This window comes from Rhipicephalus sanguineus, chromosome 8, assembly GCF_013339695.2.
Source record: "Rhipicephalus sanguineus isolate Rsan-2018 chromosome 8, BIME_Rsan_1.4, whole genome shotgun sequence".
In the NCBI taxonomy this organism is placed as follows: domain Eukaryota; kingdom Metazoa; phylum Arthropoda; class Arachnida; order Ixodida; family Ixodidae; genus Rhipicephalus; species Rhipicephalus sanguineus.
The window spans coordinates 20,756,922-20,777,441 of NC_051183.1; the positions used below are offsets into that span (position 1 = coordinate 20,756,922).

The window sequence follows — 20,520 nt, forward strand, 5'->3', positions numbered from 1 at the left end:
GGGGGCATTGCCGCGAGTGTTGTATTTCATGAGTGTAAGCTTCACCCACAAAGACTGTGGGCAACGCGCTGCGCAGGCCTCGCCGTGATGTGTAGGAAGCTTCGCGATTGTTTTGGAACAATCTGTTAAGATTGCGCGCCGCACGAGAATGTTCCAGCTTTGTCGAGAGATAACGCCGCCACCAGCGATATCGCTGGAAAGTTCGATAGCGCCTGTATAAACGCCGACGCGCTTGACTGCTTGTCAGTTTATCGACGGACGACGCCCTGTTCGCAGCTATCATTGTACAGCATGTATTGCTGTAGTTCTAGTTCTTATTTTCCGGCCACAAGTTCGGCCAAATAAACAGTTTCATTCTGCAAACGCCGACTGCTGTCTTCGTCGACGTCACGACCACGTGACAGTATTTTCAACCGATCACATGGCACTAATGGTGCTGTGCTGTCATGTCACGTTTCCACGGAACATCTGGGCCCATATTCACAAAAACGTATTTCGCTAAAAGTTTGTGTAAAAGAATGTTTCAGCCAATCACCATGTGGGACATATCATTAGCAAAGCCAGCTGACCAGTGGGAAAATGCACTTACGAAAGAAAAGTGCAAATTCGGCCCCTGCTCTTCGCGGCTTTTGCAGCTTTCGTCCGGTGCTCTGGCTAGGCTCGCAAGCCTAGCACAACTCCTGGTTTGCGTCCGTATAGACGTCACATGAAGGCAGTACTGCGTCATCAGACTTTGGTTTCGGTTCAGCACCTTTTCGCTAATTTAAAATAATTTTCAAGTTTGATGAGCGTTTTTAATATCGGGTATGAGACAGGAGCACCTCAGGAACATAGTATAGCCATTACCTTGACATAACCAAAAATATTGCCAGAGTTGGCTTTTAGACAGTACGACTACTCATTTAGTGCTGGACAACCCTGAAGACGCAGTGAGTTTCAAATCTTTGGCTTAGCAAATCTTTTACTGAAACACAGCATCACTATGTACAATCTGACAAAGACAGTAAAAACGGGAAAATATGAGGTTCCTAAAAACACGTTTCAGTTGCCCCACATGATCAGCACAATACATTTTGTGAACGCATCTGGGCAGCAGGAAATGTAGAAGTTATCAATATTCTGTCAGCCAAAGGACATTTTGCACACTCTTGCGCTTGTGGCCAACAGAGCGATTCCAAATGAAGACAACTGTGCGTTGCTATCTCGGCGAGTATGAGAAAAATTTTAAATGCCCATGTTGTTAAATTATGCAAACATCTGAAAGAAACACAAAAGTGACAAATATGAAGGAAGGGGAGCTGTGGGACCATTGAAGGTGTGGCAAACACAAAAACAAATAGTCCAGAAAGTTGTTGACGGCTCACTGAACCCAGATGCCTGCATGAAAACTTGCATCTGATATGCTTGATGTGCACCAAGGTGAGGAACAAAATATTGTGCAGAAAAAAATGAGACAACACACTGCTACATGTTCAGGTGAAAATAATTAGAACATGCTTGGGAACTCTCTACACAGAATCATAACAAGGCACAGCATACGTAAGTGTTGTGCAGCAGCTGTTGCAGAATAAAAACAAACAAAAGGTAGTATGCTACTAGAAAAAAACTGTGCAGAAGAAAATGAAACAACACCGCTGTATGTGCATTCACAAGCAATATAAAACACGTTTGGGAGCTCTCAACACACTAATATAAAAAGGCACAACATATGTAACTGGTCTGTAGTGGCTGTCACAGAACAGAAACGAAAAAAAAAAATAAGATAGGACACTCTGTACAGGTACAAGGAAATTATATTGTCTTCTTTAGCATTCTAGAAGGAAACCGACTTCTTTGGCGAGGAAAGAAAACAAACAACTTGATGACTATCAACTGGTAAATGCTCATTTGCAATCAAGGGCATAGTGCGACAGTTTGAGGTATTCAAGCTCACTGAACCCAGATGCCTGCATACCGGACATCCGAAGCAGCAACACCAGGGATTCAGCTGAACCTGTGATCAAAATGCAGCTACTACTCAAACACTATCAACTAGATGGACTCCTAATGGCTGACGTTACATAGCCATCTTGTATGTCAACACCCACATCGTAGCGAGCAAGTTGGGACAATCACACAATTACAAGTGAGCTGCTTCTTCATGCATGGAATGATCGAGATATATTGCAAAAGTTATGCCTTTAAGTATTTCACTGCATTCCTTGATTTTGCTTTAAAATGGCAGCAATTTAGCAGCTTTCATCGTTATCAGGCTATCAACATTAACTGCTACCCCACCTACAACATTCAATATAATCACACAATCACAGTCCTGCAATGCGTCAATCAGGTGCACAATTCTAGCCAAAAACAAGAAGCATGGCATAACTGTTGCACGTTTTCCCAGGGAGCAATGACATACCATACATGCACCCCATCTTCATGTACACTTGATGACATAGTTCACAACAGAGCGCTATTACTAAAACACAACACACTGCTATGCGAAATCCACGCCTACTACTGCAACAGCCTTGCTCGCAAAAGCAGACTTGGATGTCGCGACATCTTCACTTACAGCCGCACCTCGGGGGTGAATGTTTTCCAAAACACACAAACAAGATCTTGTGATCAACTTCATCAAGCCAAACAAGGTTGCCAGCTGCTCAGGCAAAATGGCCATGGGTTCCCTAGTTGAGCATTTCTTCACACCTTCACTTTTGCAAAGCTACTCTCAGGCAGACCAAACCATATGCAACAACTCGATCTTGCCTTGAAATATCCTTCAGTCCATAACACGGCTACACACTACACGCAAATGGTTGAAGGAGTAAAGGAGTAAACAGAACATGATCCTGTGTGCCAACTTTGAATCAGAGTGCATGTGCGTGTGGTCGACCAAGTTGAAAGCCAGGAAATATCATTTATTCTTGCAAACCACCCAACACTAATTTGACAATATCAATCAAGACTTCCTTAATGCCTCATTCATAAAGCCGTCAAATGCCTTGTCACATCAACGTCACGGCCCCAGTTTTCGTTTTCCTACTCAAAAATAGGACACTGAAGAATTGAGCTGAATATCTCCGCTGCCAACATGGCGACGGAGCCTCGCCGCTTAAAAAAACGATCAATCAAAGTGAAAGAGATGTCGTCAAAAAACAGCAATTTTACAAAGCAGGAGCTTCAACACCTCAGCTATCAGAAATGCAGCACAACTGTCACATTCATATCCGGATACAGTGTCTCGTTTTTAAGTGTGACCGAAAACGCTCATGGCCAAAAGAATGCTTTGATTTTTACTGCTGTTACTGCTAGTAATGATTCTGCCGATAATATTGTATAAATATTGCAGCAGTCTCTAGGTTGTTTTGTACTAATCAATTTCCAGTGATAATTTCAATTTTTGTTTCGTTTCCTCTCTTATGACTTTTTGTATGTAGCATTTCATTATGGGTACCTCCTGCAATGATTTTGAATGAGATCGGCAGTATTGTTGAATAAATAAATACGCATTTCCCATTGGTGTGCTGAATGCGGATCAAGCGTGTTTTGACAGTAGGTGTGGTCAGCCAACTTTAGGCAAATGCACTGCTGTCAACACCACCTTTTCATACACTGCCCAGTCACATGTGCAGTGTGTGCTTTTTTTATGCAACGGTGACGTAACTGGAACTTTCATGGCTGCATAAATGAGGTCTTAGGTTGGATGCCTAGGCAAGTTGGTGGTATTTTGTGGCAGCGTTTTGCGTAGCGCACGAACAATTGTTTTATTTGGGGAGGGAGGGGGAAGTAAGGAGTAATAAAGACTGCTGTTCTTTTTGGTACATCTTTTGGCAAGCAACAACCCTTTGTGCTCTGCGCAAAACTTTGCGACAAGCCCCTACAGGTTTCACATGTGAGCATTCAGAGGCATTGGCATCGCATTCCATTTATCTTTTCCACCGCCCATACAAGCTCAGCTGCATCAAAACAGACAGGCACCTTGTCAGCGCACATGCCCTAGTAGCACCAATTGTTTCCAGAACGTTGCCACAACGTTGCAAACATTGCCGTAGCAAACGTTGCGGCAACGTTACAGTGACACTGCATACTACCAGGATAGCTTTGCACTTCAATGCCCAAAGCAAACCACCATGAGAACATATATAGCTGCTGAAGCAGCAGCCAAGAAAAATGCACAAGATGAAAAATTCTGGTCCAACAGTGAACATTCAGCACATTACAGAGCCTGCACATTCTTCGCCTTTCAAGCTTGCAGACTCTTCTTTGCATAAATCACGGCCCTACGCAAACAAGAGACGCTCCCTCTAGCATGCCCTTCAGATGCTGTAATTGAATTTGACTTTCATGAGGTATCGCATGGTGACCTGAGCTGTGTCATACACGATGTACCTGGAGGAAAAAAACGAGTTAAGGAATAACACATGCTAGGTGGCATTATTGGCAAAGAAAAATTAAAAGAGCGCATGTGCTGACCAAAGTGGATATATAATTCACAAGCACCAAACATATTCAAACAGCATGAGGTCTAGATACCATATTTTCTAGCATACAATCCGCCTGCATATACTACCATATTCTAAACTCCCTATTAGGAAGTCCTAGCAAAAAGAAAGAAAAAAAGAAAGCAGCCTAAAAAAAAGCAGGGGATGGGAAAGGGTGGGGTTCACTCGTAGATAGGGCTTAAAACACCAGATGAACAGTGGTATTGCAGGTGCTGCCTTGAAGCTACAACTAACAGGGGTGAGACGGCTGAAATCGATTTGGGAGCAGTTTTGGGAGCAGCAAAATTTCAATTTAGGAGCAGGAGAACCTTGTTTGGGAGCAGTTAGCGGCATTTATTATGTCGTTTTTGGAGCTTGAAAAAACAAATTTGTAGTAACTTGGAGGAACAAGCACATATTTTTAATCGGCTTAGAATACACATAACATTCAAAGAGCCTTTGGAGAAAGCTTTTTTTAACAGATTATTGCCAGGTATGAACTACACTACCTTTTTACAAACCACGCAATTTATATAACCCTGGTAACAACATATGATATAGATAAAAAAAAAAAGTTTTTCCAAGTAGGTTCACTTTACATTTGAAAATAAGAAAAGAAAAAACATATCACACTTCTCAAATAATAAAAAAAAGTCAGTTTCACCGCAAGGGCGAAGCAATGAATGCGATAGCAACAAATTGTAGTGTTACACGAAGTAAGGCTGGCAGCTAACTGTTTTGTATCCGATCTCGCGTAACTATAAAACGATGGTGTAAGAAAATACGGCCGCTCCAGGGAGCCATGTTCTCCGCATAGTCACTTCGCTTTGACAGCGCAGCACGTAGAAGCGTATACGAGCCGCCCGCCCCGCTGTGATGGCTTTCGAGATAGCGCGCGCGCGCGCGCCAGTGATCGCGACCGCGCGAAGTTCAAAGTTGCTCCTCGCGCGACACCCCCCCCCCTCGTGTCTTCGTGTCTTTTAAGGCTTGTTAAAAACGGGCGGGGAGTTTCCTGTCTGCTTCGACGGCAGGCCTTCCGAGCAGGGTGATGTTATCGCATGCAGCCTCCGAGCGACGGCAATGGGCCGGCTCGTTTGCTTCGGCCGCGTACGTCGCCTCTGCTCGCGTGCTTTTACCCGCTGTAGAACATACAATTCGCGGGGGGATCTTATCAATTTGGACTTCCTACCGGAAGGACATGACGGCGACGGCAAGAACCCGTCGACTGTCCATATAATTGCTATCGCAATAAAAACTGATTGCATAGCAGTACGTCTTTGAACGGTCAATGAATGATTCCGACTAGCACGCGATTGCGGCGACGCCTTCGCGCGTAACATCGGGAAAGAACAAAAGCGGTATGGCCACCGACGAACGCGCCAGTATGACCACCCCCATAGGCGTACGCACGAAAGGGGGGGGGGCACAGTCGATACCGCCCATACTTTCATTTAATCGGAAAGAGGGGCGCTGCGATTAATATTTGCCCTCCCTGAAGGGCGAACCCTCAGGAAGCTTTCGAATAGCGTACGCAAAGCTTTGCGTTGGCTTTTCGCACAACTGCGCATACGTCGTACGCTAACCGCTTGCGGGCTCCCGTTAAGTGACGGAAATAGCGGGCCGCAAACGCTAACGCTAACTCAGCGTACGCTATTCGAAAACTGCCTAAAATAAAGCGCCTTCAGCTATCTGCTCGGGTGCGCAGGTGGCGTAGCGTCAAGTGTACCGCACGCTTTTAATAGGTGATAACAAAAGCGCGCTGCGCCACCGTTCGCTGCCACCTCGTGAGGGACCGCCTTCAAAAATTCGTCGCGAGCGCCGAGAAACCTTACCCCTCGGACACTACGTCGTTACTGCTCGGACACTACACATATTTACAACCGCTCAGAGGCGATTATCACAGCACTATGGAAGCCTCTATTACAAAGGCGCGTAGAAGGACACGCTTGGGCGCGTTAACGTGTTCTGCGAACATATCCCTGGCGCTGCTTCTAAAGTTACGTTTTTCCACGCTGAAAGTGACGCGGGCTTGGAAATTCTTGATTGTGGGGCCGTTTCGGCGCAGTTCGGCGCAATTTTTGCAATTTTTATGCTTTTGGAGCAGTTTGGCGCAGGAAAACGGAATCGTATCAAAAATGCGCAATATGCGCAGCTGTCTCACCCCTGACAAAATGAGTCTATGACCCGCACCACAAGTTCACACGTTTTAAAATTTTTTACCACATGCTATACCATATGATAATCTCTATTTAAAATAAAAGACATCAACTGAATTACATATCCTACCAAGAAAACTGCTTATTCTTATATCACCTCCCTACCTGGTGAACCACACTTCTCCTATTGCATTTTTAAAGTCACAGTTTCGCCACAAGGGCAAACCAGTGAATGTGATAGCAAACAAAGTCAAAATTTTATACAAACTAAGGCTTGCAGCTACTAACTCCATTAGCATTGGCCCTGGCAAAACACAACGAAAGGCTAGCATAAAAAAATGCGGCCACTGCAGCAGGTGAAGCAGCCTTCATGTTATCTATCACTTCACTGCAAAACATTGAGAACACAGCACAGATCTGCTAATCCCTGTCAGGATAAAAGCATGTGCGACATCACCCAGCAATCGAAGTAAACAGTTTCTACAGGAGCCAAACAGTCTCCTCTCTGGGACACCACCACAGCTCTTTCGTCAGGGGTGCAACAGCCAAAATAGGATTTGGAGCAGGTTACGGGGAAAAAAAACTTCGTTTGGGAGCACTAAATTCCAAACTTGGAGCAGCTTCACAAACAAACCTTCCTTTTGGAACAGTAACAAAAAAATATATGCAAACCTTTCGATGTCACCACAATCATGTTTTCAGCACATAACATGCTGAATAAGACCAACGAATCCTGCAGAAACCAGTAAGGCCTTGTGCATGGTGAATTTGCACCAAGGTTTTGCACCAAGGTCATTAACCCCTGGCCTACACCACTGGCTGATCAAGTCATTGTTGCAATCCACTTCATTCAACACCAGTGCACTAGTGCATCGGTGCTGAATGAATACAAAATTCAGCTAGCTGAATTTTATATTCCACCCTGTTAAGAAGATCTACGAGCTATGCCGCACGCGCTACCAGCAGATATAAAGATCCTGATCGCGATAATGTTGCCGGCAATAACTCGCATTGGCGTGCTCGGTGGTACCGTAAAAACCCGCGTATAGCCCGGGGTTTTTTTCTAGATTTTAGGGTGCGAAATTTCGGCCCCGTACTATATGCGGGTCCCAAGAATTTTCGGCCCAAATTCAGTTTCGGTTTCGGCATAGCGCGGTGCTATCATCATCATCAGCTGTCTGCGCGCTTCTGCGCTAGGTAGTGTTAGCGGCGTTAGTCTTAACTGGTCAGTTGGTCAGTGGCCTTTGCTTCAACTTGGTGCCCATAACGACGGCCTCGATTTTGCTCCTGTGATTTTACGCCATGTCAGGACCGCGCAGGCAGTACTCTGCTGCTTTTAAAAGAAAAGTTATCGCTGCTGCCGAAACCATCGGCAACTGTGCCGCGGAGCGGCAGTTCGGAGTCAACGAGCGGTGCATTCGCGGTTGGCGGAAGCAGAAGGAAGCCCTCTTTGCATGCAGCGGCCAGCGAAAAAGTTTCCGCGGACCAAAAAATGGAGCATTTCCTGACGTGGAACGAGAACTCACAGACTTTGTGCGGGAGCAGCGAGCTGCACATCTCGCTGTCAACATCGAGCTGCTACAAGCGAAGGCAAGGGAGATCGCTCGAGACAAAGGCATTCAGCCGGAGGATTTCAAAGCGAGCAAGCATTGGGTGTCTCGCTTCATGCGCCGCGCTGGGTTCTCCCTACGTCGGCGTACGTCGATCTCCCAGAAGCTACCAGAGAGCTACGAAGAGCACCTCGTGGCTTTTCAAAGGTACATAATTGCGTTGCGAAAGGCAGTCCCCTTTCAGCTGGGCCAGATCGGCAACGCGGATCAGACGCCGGTCTACCTGGATATGCCCTCGGCGCTGACGGCGCATCAAAAGGCTCCAGGCAAGTTATCGTGCGGTCGACTGGAAACGAAAAGACGCGGGTGACTGTAATGTTATCCTGCACGGCTGACGGTCGCAAGCTGCCACCCTACGTGGTGTTCAAACGAAAGACGCTGCCGAAGGGGGAGAAGTTCCCGAAAAATGTCGTCGTCCGCTGCCAGGACAAGGGGTGGATGGACGAATCGTTAGTCCTTGACTGGATAAAGTCCGTGTGGTGTCGACGGCCCGGAGCACTGCTGGGGCTCCCTTCGATGCTTGTGCTCGACGCGTTTCGGTGTCACCTGGCCGACTCCGTAAAGCGACTGCTGCGCGGACTCCCGCACCGAGCTCGTCGTCATCCCGGGAGGGATGACATCACAGCTGCAGCCGCTTGATGTGTGCCTTAATAAGCCATTTAAGGACCATGTCAAGCGCCTGTACGTGGAGTGGATGAGGTCCGGAGAACCAGAAGTGACCCCTGCCGGACGGCTGAAACGGGCCTCGCCAGCGATGCTCTGCTCGTGGATAGTCGAGGCTTGGGCCTGCATTCCAGAGGCGCTCGTTTGCCGCGCCTTCAAAAAGTGCTCCATCTCCAACGCGCTTGATGGCACTGAGGATGATGTGCTGTGGGAGAACATTTCCGACAAGGGAGCTTCGGAAGAGAGTGCGTCCGACGACGACGATGAATGAAATGTCAATAAATGCATTTTTTCCATTTTCCTCGGACTATATTCGGGTGAAAACTTTTTTTCTCACGTTTGCTATCCCCGAATTACACCCCGGACTATATGCGGGTCCGAGCTATATGCGGGTTTTTACGGTATCTGCCATCAAACCTTCGCGCCAGGAAAGCGGTGACCGCACTCGCATCAAAATCAAAATGATTAGTCGACCAATGTCCACATTTCCCAAAGAGCGGAAGGCCCTTTCCGGCACATTGTGGTGTTGGCCTCACAGCGATTTGGGGGGAGCAAGTACCTTGACGAACTCGTTCGGATAAGGTGGTCAGGGTTTTCGTGTGTAGTACTTCTCTAAACAACACTTTGCTCATCAGTACGTTTAAAAAGACTTTACTCTATATAAAACCTTTACTCTATATGAACATGAGCACTGCTAGTTGAACAAAGGCAGCGTTGAACCGGACTCCACCAAACAATAACATACCCACCAAGATTTGCAGCACCTGTCAAACGGCACATTTGTCAGTTAACTTTCTTTACGCAATGCTTCCACAATAAATGGGCGTTCACCTTTGCTCATGTTGAATGACCCTGTAGAGCAGCGTTTGAACCAGCAGTAAGAACTTCACTTAGGCCCACCGGCACCAGCAAACTAATGCCTTGTTTGAGTCAAGCGCCAGTGGATCAGATTGGATTGGATGAAGGTGCCCCTCCCAACATTAGGTCACCAATGCGGGCTCCGTTCCGTGCTAAAACCACTCTGGCTAAAACTAGCGCAACCACAAAATTTTGCGGTTAGCTAGGGCGTTTTGGCGCAGCGTGGCGCAATTTCGACAAATGTTGAGGTTTTGGCGCAGCTCTGCGCAGAAATACGAAATTGTATCAAAGTGGTGCAATTGGCACAGCTGTTGCACCCCTGTTTCATGCAATGGGAGATGGCCGATGCGCTTCCTCTTTACTTTAGCCGCAATTGTGGGCTGCCCTCGTATGCTTTCACTCGCAAAAAGAACATAGGATGCGTGGGGCAATGTTATAGCACTTGGGCTTTATACGAAACATCACGATGATGCCAGCATTGACAATGCATCTGAAGTGTCCGTATAATAATAACTTGTGTACTTCCATTCACGATGGAGAAAACTGTGGGTAAAAAAAAAAAACTTGCTTGAGAGACAAGCAACTTCATGAAAGCCCGCATCCAACTCTAATGTGTAGGCAGTGATAGCACACATATTCAGAATATAAAAGATTGAAAAATTAATGCACTTCCACATGAAACAGTCACAGAAATACAAACTGGAGGAAAAGGTGAAATTACTCCTATTTATCGTGTGTGCAAGGGTTGGTGATCGCATAGTGCCTGTACCAATGTTTGCAACTCAATGTCTGATTTACAAAATAAATTTAGAAGGACTGCTATCACTGAAAACTAAAAGGGTCCCTTATGCATTCACCTATAACAACCCGACGGCTTTCGCCATCTTCTTTTTCTTCTCGCTCGATGTACTGATTCGCCTTCCGTGCACCAAATGTGGTTTTGCAATGCCTCCACGATCGCAGGCATTGCAAGCTTTCTGCACCTTGGTTCTGCACTGCCTCCGCGATTGGTGCACCTCTGATGTCATCACATATCGGCAATATCACACTACACAGGCAATATATGGCATCATATGGTGACATCTTTTGCATCACTCGTACTGACGCAACCAACGCCAAGAATCAATCTTTGCGTTTGATGAGGCATCTAAGGCTTTCGCCTTAATAAAAGGATACTCGTTGTAGAGCAGGCTGCTGCCACCAGCCTTTGTGTCCTTGAGGGAGGGTCCCAAGGGCACCTCGACACCCTCGGGTGTGACAACCTTGTGCTCCGGGTTCGGGTAGGTCATGCCCACACCTGGTTTTCATAAATGTAGAAGAGTCACAATGACAAAAAATGAGGTGTTTATTCTCTGATATGCTCACAATTCAACTTTCCCTTGGGAAGGCTCGTGCGATTTAATTAAACATCGTACATTAAACCATGCTTAGTTAGTTATAATCGCATCCTATGATATCCTATGATCCACCATGATCATGAAAAATGATTGGGGAGTACAAATGCCGTCCTGATCTATTGAAATTATCATTTTTTCCTCACTATTAGAGCTTGAAATGGGCTTCAGAGATATTCTTTAATGCCTTGATTCACCACTGCGATTGAGTGTTTGAAATTTGTTATGATTCTTTTTAATCACGACGTTTTGCCCGTGCCATTGATCCCAATTCAAATGTTTGGTTTTTTTTTTTTTCTCCCTTTGAACCCCCCCTACAACGCCTTCAGGCGATGTAGGTACTTGTAATGAATAAATAAAATAAGTGGCAGCACCATCTAGGTCCTACATTTGCTATTCATCGTTCGGTTGGGTGCACTTACATAGGCTTTGAACGAAACCAGCAATTCTTTTTTTTCTATCTTCGGCCCACCCATACTTGAATTTCACAAGATTAGTGAAATTCAGCGGAAAAACAAAACATCCATTCATCAACCATGTCGATGACTACACTTGCATCCCGAAAACCAGCCATTATCTAAGGCTTTCGATCTTATTGCTCACTGCCCTATGGTTATCTCATCATGACACTGATAGGTGTCATTCATTCCAGAAAGGAAGACCCTCGCCAAAACAAAGCTACGTCCAATCTTGGGTAACCATTCTTTTTGTCTCAGGAGCAGCTGAAATTCAGCACTCCGCGTCATTACAACTGGCAAGTTCAACATACCCATCTCATTTTCCATTTAAATAAAATTTTGTTTCAAGTAACTAAACATCTTGCACGTTGAGTTATCAGACTGAGGACAATGCATAAAACACTACCATAAAATTCCAAGCAAGCTCCGGGAGCTCTCCCTTTTTCAGATTTGAAATATGCGCCAATAACCGAGTAACTGCCCCCCCCCCTTCCAGCCATTTTCACTGTTCTTATTCGCCCGATGAGGGCGAATAACGACAGCGAATGCATGCGTATTCAGTAAAGCATTTCACTGAAAGCACGCGCGGCTCTTCCGCCATCATTTTGAATACTGTTCAGAGACTGAGCAATGGCCCCCTTCCATATTTTGTCGGATTATCTCTCACCACGGCGGCGGGAAGGGGGGGCGGGGGGGGGCTTGCTTGGGATTTTACAGTAGTATTCAAGGCATAATAAAACTAAAAATATATGGTTCCTGAAGTTCAGTTGGTAATTTCTTATTCAGCAATAAAGAACACACAAATGCAGCCATGCAAGTAATTTCGTGTTAAGAAACACATGAGAGCATGGAGTCACTATCACTGCATGTCTCAACCACAAATAAGCACGTTGCCCATCGTCAGGAACAAACGAGTTGCATGCTGGCGTACTTACCCTTTGTGGAATGGTAATTTGGAGGCAACTTGGTGATGAATTCGGCATTCTTTCGCTCATACCTTGGAAAAAAAAATGGAGACATTCACAAACAGCTTAGAGAACTCAGCAGCGGCCTTGCATAAGAACATAAGCCGCCAGTAATGATTCACCTTGTAAATACACCGAGATAAACTCAGGGAGGCTACACACGAGACGCACAGGACAGTACAACAAGCTCACCTCTCAACAATAAAACAACTTTTCAAGTTCCACAGGTCTCCAAAAAAATTTTTTTTGCATTTTTTACCAACTGAGATTAAAATCGCTGAGCTTATGTACATTTGTGTGCTGATTTCAAATAAGCAATTGTTTTTCTAGTATAGTATGTAGCTTTTTAACTATCATCAAACGTTTCCTATGCTTTGGGGAGGGGGCAAGCTGTCCTGGTTCCTCAAGACCAGAAAATTTTTAGAACCGCTGCCATTTCTGATCTTCATTTCCGGTGGATGTTTATCGGGAGACCCGTGGCCACACCCGTACAATCGGGAGGATTAGTCAGAAATCGGGGGAGTTGGCAGGTATGCCCATGAAGCACTTTGACTGCAGAAACTTGGCCAAGACACACTGAAGAGCACAGGACGGTCGACCGCTGCGCTTCAGTGCCTCATGACCTTAGCTCGGTTCTGGCACGTAAAACCCCAGAAATCCAATTTCTTCTGTCAAACTCACATGTTTCCCAGAGCAACTTCGCAGAGCAGCAGTAGTCCCACTGGACTGCTTGGCGACGTGCAGCAGTAGTTGGCACTCTTGGAGACCATGTCGGCAAAGTAGATACCTTTGCCAAACATGTAGCCAGTCTACGGAGATAGATGATGAAAATAAAATCCGTAAGTACTCGCACGACGTACACAAACTTACAAATGATACGTGGAGCAAATGATATAAGGAGGAAGGGCCAGGTATGGCCAAAAAGCCCTGATGAGATAGTCATGACTTCTTAATGAAGTGATTTACAATGGCTCATGCAACGCGGCTATATAACGACCTAAAGCTCTGTGGCTTAAGGGGAGACACTGGTCTCGAAACGAAAAGTTTTATTATTGGAGATATTGTAATGAAATTGGGTGTGTATATGTATTTCTTCCTCCTGTTTTCAAAAATATAATTAGTTTTCATGTACTTCAATTAGTTATCAAATTGTGAGAGCATAAGTGAAATCTAATTAGGTAATTTCTTACGGGTCATTAAGACACTTTCCCTCAGTATTTTTAGGTTCTGTTTAAGATGCAGCTGTAGCCAAAGACCTGCCATGTGGAGCTATGCTATTTATATTGTCACTGAGATATATCATCATATAAGAACTTTCAATTGTATTGACATTGTGTAATCTTGAAATGCAATTAGCTCACATTATTGTTCACAAAATTTCATATGTTCATCTTAGCCACAAAAAAATAGCATAGCTCCACAGTCCTATTTCTTACGAATTCAACGGTATAAAATTTATCAAAATTACCTTACAAAAACATAATGAAAAGATCCGTAAGGCTGGTCAAGTTGGCAAAAAATGTGAAGCTGAGAAAATCGCGTTTGAAGATTGACACGCACTGTATAAATTTCTAAAAGGAACCTTTAACCATAAATTTTATTCACATGTTCCCCATCTGTTTCCCTTCAAAACAAAACAGAAAGTGTCTTGTTCCACCCAAGGAATCATATCTAAAAAAATTTTCCAATGTGCAAAGCATGATCAAAACCCCACCATGACAAGCGGCTGGGGGTTCTGGAAAAGCCATGGGGTATGAGGCTCAAGCGACTGGCTGCTCATGTCTTTTCAGTCTTTAGGAAGAACCTTCTAGATGTTAGGCAGCATGTTACCCTGGGTAATAGGTTGCTATGCTTGAGAGAATACCTTCAAAGTAGTCCAGGACTGTAATCTTCAGTTGCACCCGTTTTGTGTCTCCTTGCAAGAGTCTTTTTTGTGTTGGTGCTCTTCAGATGAGTTGCATTTGCCTTGCGTAAACGCAGAGAGTCTTTTTCTAGGCTTCGTCGAACAAGGCAATCCCCAGCAATATAGCCCAAACTTGCAGCAATGGACTCGTTGGTTGCCCTTCTTCCTTGGTTGTAGATGGCAACAGCCTCAGCGGCAGCTCGCTTCACACTTTCCAGCGAAGCGTTCCCATTCTTTGAAGTTTGGGTCCAGATGACCGAATGAAGACTCTCACTCGCGTTCTGGGTCTTCCCTTCACAGCACCGTGCCAGCAGGCTCTCATCACTGAGCCTCGCAAAGACTGGCTCCAGAGCAGCCCCAACACAAGCCGGCAGGGCATTCTTGTGTGAAGGTGGACTCTCCCCATTGGCCAAGGCTCTATTGTACTTGCACCAAGAGCTAGCACCCTCGGGGCACTTTGAGTGCTTTGGTGCATCATCTGTCGATGTCATGTGCAGCAGTGTAGCTTCGACTGCCCTCTTCATAGCTGGCACGTCATTGATATTGCTCCTCAGGGCATATCCGTAGTAATTCGCGATCTTCTTGATCTTCTCTTGTGTGAGCTTTCCTCTACCCCCAAGAGACTCACCCTGAGCCTTCTTTTTGTCCACAAGGTTCCGTAAAGCTGCACCCATTCGCTTGTGGACATGGTTGATGCAGTCCTTTTTGTCTATTTGGATAAAGCCGTACACCTCGGCTTCGGACAAGGCATGAAAAGTGCGGCTGTCTCCATCAGAGAGCACAGTCGTGTAGCGCAGACCATGCTTGGCCCAGGACCTCTGAAACATGGTCAGCGCAGCCTCTACTTCCATGCGGCCAGAGTTGCATTCGATGTTTCGTTGGCACTCGTGGGTTGCCAGCCAGTCGGTGTACCCTTCGTCTTGCGGCTGTGGTCCCAGGGCACAGCCGAGACAAAAGTTTGAGTAAACAACATGGTCAATTACAAGGCCAGTGTAGAGCTCAATGATGCAGCCCACACCTATGTGTGAGCTCCGACCTCGCGTCATCCATGAGCCGTCGAACACAACATCGATGTTCCCTATGGGGTTCAGGAAGTCTGTATACAGCTCTTTTATTACTGCCACACTAGCAGCTTCACTTTCAGTCGCTGTGTTTTCGCAGGCTTTCACTAAACTTTTTAGGTGTCCCTGAAACGTCTTGTGGTGCAAGCCTCGGTGCGAAAGGTTCATACACGCACAAAAGTCCGAAAGGGCAGTAACACCTTTGCCTATCATCTGTATCCCCTTCATGGCCCTCATGTTGACTTCGAAGGGAGTGATGGTGGCAGTTCCGCTCACTCTCGGAGAAGAAAATTGCTTCTTCTCGAAATCACAACTGCTGCAAGAAAAAATAAGCTTTACCGCAAGGCCGTACTCCTTGTCCGTTGCCTTCCTCACGCTGAGACTTTTTGCGTCGCATTTGTCGCACTTCGCTTGTGCAAAAAAGTTATTCAAAACTTTCATATCGACGAGCAAAAAATCGGTCCCGGCGTCACCGGTCTGGCACTCCGCGCTTACTCCAAGAAGGTCGAACTTGCGCTGGGTAGCCGACTTTCCAGACAGAACGGTCTTCGTTTGCGCCGATCTCTCAACTCGCTGCGCCTGCTCCGCCGTTGAGTAGTACGCGGCATCAACCCGAAGTGTTTCGCTAGTCGAACTTGGTCCCACGGTGTCGTCAGTTGAAGTTCCCGGCAGGTCCAAAGGGTCCGGCCGCGACTCCAACTCCGCTGCCGACGGTGCACTTGTAGCCGGCGCCTTCTTGTTCCAAGCCCGTTTTTTACGGCTTCCAAAAGCTCGTTGCGTCGATGGTTTCAGACGAGAGTCTCCAGGCATCTCGATCGCGTGGAAAAACTACCGGCACAAAGTAGAGACACGGTCCGTCGAGAAACACGCACGATCGCAAAAGCAGGCGCACACAAACGGACAGCCACGGCGGAGAACCAAACACAAAGAAAAAAAAAATGACGTGTCGGTCGCGCCAGCCAATGGGAGACTCGGAAAGGCGCGCTTGAAAAGCGCGCCGCGTGAGAGCCAATCAGTGGCCTGGAAACGACCTTCAGAAAACCCGCGACGGCGGCCGTTCTGCTTGAGCGACGCCATTTTGAGATGGCGCAAAATGTGCACAAAGAAAACAGCTTCAAATCTAGGCCAAGATGGCGGCGCTCGGCCCGCTGCAACGCTCATGGCGCGCGCGGGAAGTTCGAACAAATTTCGTCCTTTTGGGGACATTTTAGTGCTGCCGGGGTGCTTTGAAAGCCGATTTTATCGCGTTTCCCGACCGAATTTAGCGTTAGCAATTTGAGAGTAGGTGCTCAGAAGTACAAACGCCTCGAAAATAAGCTTTGCGAAAAATCGATTTTTTGACCATTTTTGACCGTTCCAAGACCCGCGTCTCCCCTTAAAATGTATAAGCATAGGTGCCTAAAACGTACAAGTAATATGCAAAAACTTGCAAAGCGATTGCAGGGATTATGCTTTTACCTGCTTCAATGGAGGCTCGATAATTGCATGTACTTGTGCTCTGTCATCAAACGAAGCTTAGAAACGTAGAATTGTATGGGCTAGTACTTCATTCTCATGGCAGAAGATGTGTACAAGGCATATAATCTTGAGCAAGCCAACTAAAGGCAACCATGATTTGCATTATCCTACTTAGCTTTTTCACTCTCAAACTCGAGACTGTGTATGTGCGGTGACACCGTGACCGCACGACAACAGTGGTGCACATCCACATAATTTTTATTGTGATAGCAATTATAGTAGGCTCTCACTGAGCGGAACCTGAAGGGAGCACAAAGATATGTTCCATTGAACAGGAGTTCCATTTACTGAGAGATGAACAAGGCTGCAGAATACAAGTACGAAACCAATCGTGTCAGAAGCACTTGCTCCACTTAAACAGCAGTTCCATCTAAGAGATTACCGTTTACTGAGAGTTTACTGTATGTGCGCACTCAGTGGATTTTGGTCGTCACCATCATGTTCTGTAATATTGTCCAAATCGATAACATTGCCCTGTGGATATGTTCTACAAACTAGTAAAAGCGTGCTAGTGCTGGGGACAAGTGCAGCTCAAAAAGGGATGAAACGAACCCATCTCCATCGCATGAAGGGCACGTGAGATAACATCAGCCCGCGTGCGAAACCCAGCATCGATGGCTTATCAAGAAGAGAGGAAACGCGGTGCACATCTTTCGTCGGGCGAAGGAGCATGAAGGGGCACCGGGGGGGCTACGTCACTCGAGCAGCAACTGTGAACTTTGACCAGAAGGATGCGGTCACGAACGCCATCTTGACAGAGATCAGTAAACGGCTCGTACACGTGCTGTGCTTTCCACCGCTTACTTCACCCTGAGACGACAGACCGCATGAAAACTGCTTCGCTCCCTGGAGCGGCCCCATTCGTTTTAACCAGCGTTTTGTAGAGTTACGCGAGATCGGATCCAAAAGAGTTAGCTGCTACCCTTGCTTCATATAACATTCCAATTTGTTGCAATCACATTCATTGTTTTTTGCACTTGCGGCCAAACTGTGATTTTTTTTCTATCGGAATGAAACTTCTACGTACCACAGGTGCCTCGGGTGGGGCTATGCGCAGCCCCTGGGAGAGGATGCCAGCAAAGTTTGCGAGCCGCGAGCCGTGCCAGAGCAGCTTGCGGTTGTGGAGCTTCCGGAAGGGCTTGTATCGCTTCGCCTCGCCATCTCTCACCACTTTGAACAGCTGAAGAACACAAAGAGAGCAACAAGCACATCTTATAAATTTTTGAATATTTTAGTACAGTTCGTCTATTTATTTATTCATCATACTTCAAGGGCCCCAACAAGGGACATTACACGAGTTGCTTTACAGGAAACATTTTAGACAGAAAGACCTAACAAATATGCTTATAAACCTGGTCACAAAATTTATATGTCACGGACCTTACAGCAAGTGCGAATTTCTGCTCTGTTCACGCATGACACGTTTAATTTAACAAACAAGCTAAAACCTTTTGTAAGAACAAGCTAAAACATTTGAAGTGGTACTGACGAATTTTCGAAGGTGAAATTACTCTGCCATACAAATCTGTACACAGAGATGGCTCTATGCAAGAGTAAAGCTCAGTAAATGCTGGTAAGATATTTTATTTTGACATCGAAGTCTATTTTCATTTGGTGCACCTCCTGACATCAACACTAACATGACATCAGGCTGCAGTGTCAATTCTGGTGACTTCACGCACCAGTATGGCTAGTCGTGAAGACATCAGGCATCAAAACATTCAAAATGGCCCCAAGTACATCCCCAAAACCGTTCAAAGTAGCCACTCGTGCATCGCCAACCGAGCCAGGAATGGAGCAACTGTGGAAACGTCATGATATCTTGAATGAGCATGTGACGGAGAAGCTCATACCATGCTGTCAGGGTACAGTAGGGTGACGTCAGGGTACAGTAGGAACCAAAACTATCTTTAAAAACGTGCTGTGGTTACCTTTTCAGGGTGCACTCAGGCTTACCAGTACATTTTCTAGGCTCTTGAGGGCTTGGCCTTTCATTTGACACAAAAAAAAAAAACAACTGAAAGTTTTCATGTCAGCATCCCTTTAAATGGAGGCTAGTACCGTATTTACTCGAATGTAACATGCATCTCTTTTTCCAGATTTTTGCTACCTGAAGTCGACCCTCGCATCACAATCAAATACCGAAATTCAAGTTGTCTAAAAAGTGCAATGACGCACACGATTCTTTTATTTTTGTTTAATGTATTTCTTCCTGGAAAGTCGCCCCCAGCGTTACAATCGTCGTTGCGTTACAATCAAGTAAAGACAGTACGTTCCTGCTCTAAGAAGGAACTTGGCTTTACCCACAAATATTGTGTCCCCATAAAGTTCGGCAGCCGGGCGTACGCACACGTTTACCTCGAGAATCTCCAGCTTGTATGAACGATGCGTCTCGGCATGCGTGGTCTCGACGAACTTGCTGAGCAGCGAAAACTCGTCGTGCGACCGGTCCAGCACCTGGATGTCCGTCTTCAGCTGGCTGTAGTGGAAGTCCACGGGGTGCAGCTTGTCCTCCTCGGTGTCGCCCTCACTCTTGAGCAAGTTGACGGCCACCTCGATCTCCAGCAGCGAGCTCAGCATGTTGACCTTTTGCTGTTGACATGCATGAGAAAGAGGCACAGCAAAAAGCCATCATTGAAAATGATGCCAACAAACACAAATTTAACGCAGGGGCCTCAAACTCGCCTCAGCTAGCAGGCCGTAGTCCTGAAATTTAATTCCTCAAAGCCCGGGACAGTGAAAAAGGTGGAAGCGAGTGGGGGAGGGGTTTGAAAGAATGCATTTCCCATATCTCATGTATGGATCATTTCTGAAGGGGATTCGGCGTCAGGATTCAAAAAACACATCGATACTGATCTCCAGAATAATTCAAATCTGGACGTCGGTCGTGAAATATGGAGATCTTGTTCCGCGGTAATGTTTCAACTCGTGGTGACCGCAAGGGGGGCCTCACTAAAATGTGCTTGAGAGAAGTCCTGTCTCTGAAACTTGCACGAACAAAGCATTATTAATCCCAATAGGCGAGTAAATAATACGAGTACCATATAACAGTCACAAACGTTTTATTCCTTGTGAAGCCGCAGGCCGCGTGTTTGGGACCGCTGGTTTAATGTTATGTGCTTCCATAGCGTAAGCAAATTGCGTGAGTGAGTGCACAGAAGAAAACCCTATGGTTGTGTACCCATCTGGAGAGCAAAATGAGTGAAAAAGCTGCGGTAATCCTTCGTCTTATCGCCAACGAGACGGAGTTAGTTTTTCCGAATCCCCAAAACAGGAAACGCAACCACGGCAGCATCGTTTGTCTAATTTAGCGCTGCAAGGAAACAGATGTAATCGCGCCCCGGGGAGCAATAAATGAGAGAGTCACAAGCGGTCACTCTTTGAGAGATTAGAAACCAGACAGTAATCGGCTTTGCAGGCACGAGAAGCGATAACCACCCGAAGGACGAAACCGAAACCAGCCGCACC

The 20,520-nt window shown here is 46.1% G+C and overlaps 1 protein-coding gene across 1 annotated transcript in view; it reads right to left on the reverse strand.

Moving 5' to 3' along the window:
- Positions 1-776: 776 nt before the first annotated feature.
- Positions 777-20,520, reverse strand: part of LOC119401523 (poly [ADP-ribose] polymerase 1) — a 66,266-nt gene continuing 46,522 nt past the window's right edge. The window contains exons 20-25 of the mRNA XM_037668401.2: positions 19,411-19,644; positions 18,080-18,232; positions 13,252-13,379; positions 12,541-12,602; positions 10,930-11,050; positions 777-4,374 (exon numbers count right to left, since the gene is read on the reverse strand). Coding sequence (XP_037524329.1) covers positions 4,302-4,374; positions 10,930-11,050; positions 12,541-12,602; positions 13,252-13,379; positions 18,080-18,232; positions 19,411-19,644 — 771 coding nt within the window. The 3' untranslated portion in view covers positions 777-4,301. The remainder of the gene's footprint in view (positions 4,375-10,929; positions 11,051-12,540; positions 12,603-13,251; positions 13,380-18,079; positions 18,233-19,410; positions 19,645-20,520) is intronic.